The 3,874-nt window shown below is 33.1% G+C and overlaps 1 protein-coding gene across 1 annotated transcript in view; it reads left to right on the forward strand.

Moving 5' to 3' along the window:
* The first annotated feature begins 229 nt into the window (after positions 1 to 229).
* abca3b (ATP-binding cassette, sub-family A (ABC1), member 3b) overlaps positions 230 to 3,874 on the forward strand; it is a 63,913-nt gene continuing 60,268 nt past the window's right edge. Inside the window, exons 1-2 of the mRNA XM_016293781.1 lie at positions 230 to 385; positions 1,038 to 1,341. Of these exons, the coding sequence (XP_016149267.1) occupies positions 230 to 385; positions 1,038 to 1,341 (460 nt within the window). The remainder of the gene's footprint in view (positions 386 to 1,037; positions 1,342 to 3,874) is intronic.

Here is a 3,874-nt window from a genome sequence, read left to right on the forward strand (position 1 = left end):
TTCCCGTATTTAGATTAGATTTGAGACTATCTTTTATAAACGCAAGACAACAGACGCTCTGTTTAACGCCGATGCATCGCTTTGGGCGTGTTTGCCTGCATTTTTGTTTCTCGTTATGTCAGACCTTTGCTCCGCACACTTGTCGTCTTGTGTGCGATGGTGTGCAGCTGAAGTCTATCACAAGTGAACTTTCTAAACAGTCAATCGAGCTGGATCAAAGTGCTGTGGGATGCGTCCCAATTCCCTCCTGACAGAGGGCTTTGCACACTACTGGGCCGCAGCTGTTGCTAGGAAACCCAAGCCAAGCCGAGGCGTTAACACTGGGCCGTTCATGCCTCATTATGGCACACAGCGCTGCCTTTCTGACCCAGATCAGAGGTCTAAAGTTCTCCATCGATCAAGATCAAGCCCCAGGTGCTGTGTGGGATCCTGCTCGCTAACACATTGGCTTATTGACACTAGATCTGCGACATGAATGTGACTAATTCACCTGTTAACACAAGCTTGCACATAGAAGCTGATAAAAACCATTTCCATTTTTATATATATATATATATATATATATATATATATATACAGTTTCATTCATGTATATAGGCTATACATTTATCATTTGAACAACACAATAATATTTTTTATTTATTTATTTATTTGTTAATTATACTTTATAAGTATGGAAGTATATTCATAGAAATATAGCTAACATTACAGAGCTGTGGCCTAGTATCATGACTGTAAAATCTTCAGTTGTACCACAAACAATTAATTTCAATGGTAATGAAATGTTACTTTTTATTATTTTATTTTATTTTATTTTACTGTAATGCATTTGGCAGATGCTTTTATCCAAAGCGGCTTACACTGCATTCAAGGTACTCATTTACATTTTATCAGTTCCTGCTTTCGCTTGGTTTATTTTATTTTATTTGTTTTGTCTTTTATTACTTTAACCATTTAACAATCCATCGCCCCCTATGTAAGTAACCATTGTCCCATTTTAGCATCTGCCATACATGCATATCTAGCTGTCTAACTAGCCATCAGTCTATTTCACGGACGTCCTCTTTCGTTCTCTCGCTCTGCAGAAGCGTCAGATCCTGGTCACTCTGGTGGAGATCGCTCTGCCGCTGCTCTTCTCAGCCATCCTGATCGTCCTGCGACAGAAGGTGTCCTTCATCAACTACCCCAATGCCACGCACTACCACAGCTTCGCTCTGAGCGACCTGCCGTTCCCTCTGTGCTTCCAGGACCTGCAGCTGGCCTACGTGCCTGCAAACGCCAGCGTGGTGCGGCAGATCACAGAGGATGTGCAGCAGAGCCTGCAAGAATGCATCAGAACCGGTGAGAGCTTCGGCTTTTGGGCTGCTTTAGCCATGTATAGTGTGGAAGTGTGTTCATAAAGACAGCTAAAACATCTGACCTGAGTTATCACCTCTCTCCATATGGACAATGCACAATGCAAAAACATGGAAATAGGAAATAGCAAAGAATTATTGTATTTTATTTTATTTTTTGTTTTAATAATATTGTCAAGAATGACAAAGAGAAAAATATATACAGCAAATATAATGTGTGCATTAAATTGGCTATAAGGAAAAATTGTATTCTATTTATACTGTCAAAAAATGACAAAAAATATATAAATGGAAAACATATGCAACAAATTGGCTACATGGAAAATCTGCGAATAGCAGAAATAGAGAATTTTATTTTATTTTTCTATTTATAGTCAAAAATGGCAAAAAGCCAAGTTATAGTATATATTTATTTTGTTATTTTATTTAATGATATTTATTTTTGTTTTATTTTTTATTATTGTATTTTATTAATCTTGTCAAAAATGACAAAAATGAAAATATATATGGGCAAACATGCAACAAATTGACTACATGTAAAAGTTGGAAATAGAGCATTTTAATTCATTTTTTTTATTTATACTGTCCAAAAATGGCGCAAAAAAAAGATGTAGTATATATAACATAAAAATAATAAAATAAAAAGAAATAACATCAAATAAAATAAATATTTAATATATAAATATTTTATTGCATTTTATTGATACTGTCAAAAAAAAAAAATATATATATATGATCACTTTTTTTCTGTAGTATTAATATTTTTTTTGTAATGCTCATTTCTAAAAAAAATTTATTGTATAGATATTGCTTCTCTTCAAGGCAGTTGTTCTTAAATTCCTTGTCCAGAAATCATAAATGTCTGGAAAACTAATAAAACTTTGAAAAAGTCATGGATATTTTCTATAATGATTATGAATGAATGCTCTCATGCTCAACATCTAGAAATGGCACCTTTATTTTTGTTTTTAGTGCACGTCTTTTCAGAAATCGTGCATTACCAGGTAAGTCATGGAAGTTCATTGGTCTAAAAGTGTGTGAACCCTGGCATTAGTGTAACTGCTCTGTTGTCTCTACAATATGTTTGAGTTTGCAGTTGAAATCAAAGCATATATTGAGGTTTTTTGAGTGAATAGAGTCGTGACCCCAGCAGAAACCTCATGGCCGCTCTTCCTGACATAAATAGCCTCTGCTTGACCCTTGAATTGTCCTGGTGCTTGTGTTTATGAGCTGTCATAAAGGCCTACAGGGGAATATGCAGGTGGTGAGTCAGGTAATAAACGATTCTCTGGGCTGCGTCCTGATCATGTGACTCAGGCCGGACCCTGTTTGCCTCTTCCTGTCGCTCTGAGCGAAGAGATCCATAATCTGATGCCTCAACTTTGACTGTAAAATGAACAGCTTGATGGTGTTAAAGTGCTGTGATATTCGCAAATGACTCACTGCCTGAATGTCCTGCTTTAAAAGAGTCTGCAGCAGGGCTGATGTAATGAATGTCAGCGATTTTGACGCTTTAAACCCAGACTTGTGGGATAGCTGAGATGAGGAGGTTTCAGGCAAACACATAATTTATCTGAAATGACAGAGCTTTAAGTAGCAGTTCATTTCTAGATGGTTGTGATGAAAGCGATGGCTTGAGGATAAATGAGTTTAATGCAGGTTCTGATTCAGTGAAGTCTCATTTGACCGAGTCAAACAGATCATTTTGACTGATTCTTTTTTTATTATTTATTTTGGACTGTTTCATTTAAAATAACCAGATCATTTGTTCATGAGAAACATTAATCACACTGTGTGATTGTTCAAAACAACATAATAGAAAGACGTTTTTTTTCTCTTTATTGTATAATATTTTGCAGCTCAGACTGCAAAACATTTCTAGTATGTTAACACTGAAAGAATGCAGAACTTTCATAGTCACTAACCAGTGTTATTTTAGTATTATTTTTATTCTATTATTGTATTTATTCATATTTTAATATTTTATTTTTATATTTTCATTTTTAATGTTTCATTTATATTTTCATTTATGTCCAGTTACATTTTTTTTGTGATTTTTGAATTAGATTTTGCTTTTATATTTTCAGTTTTAATTTTTTTTATGTTTTAGTAATGTTATGTGATTTTAAATGGACTTTTATTTATATATTTTCAGTTTACATATTAATTTCAAATACTTTTGTTTTAGTTATTGTTGTAATTTTTATTAGTTAAAAAAAAAAATTTATTTAGCTTTTATTTGTATTTCATTTTAGTGATGTTATTCCTTATTTTCCTTATTTTTTATTATTTCCTAAGTTTTTCATCTAATATTAAAATTTTATTTTAGCTTTATTTTAATGAAAATGATTTTTAATAGCTTTAGTTTTATCTAACAATAACAATGCTGTCACTAACAGAACAGATTAATATTTTTGGTAGTTAATAACAATGTCATTAACAGAACCGATTTATGTTTTTTGGTCGTTAACAATAACAACACTGTCACTAACAGAACAGATTGATATATTTTGGTAGTT

Source organism: Sinocyclocheilus grahami, unplaced genomic scaffold (genome assembly GCF_001515645.1).
Source record: "Sinocyclocheilus grahami isolate Dianchi unplaced genomic scaffold, SAMN03320097.WGS_v1.1 scaffold307.1, whole genome shotgun sequence".
Classification (NCBI taxonomy): Eukaryota; Metazoa; Chordata; class Actinopteri; order Cypriniformes; family Cyprinidae; genus Sinocyclocheilus; species Sinocyclocheilus grahami.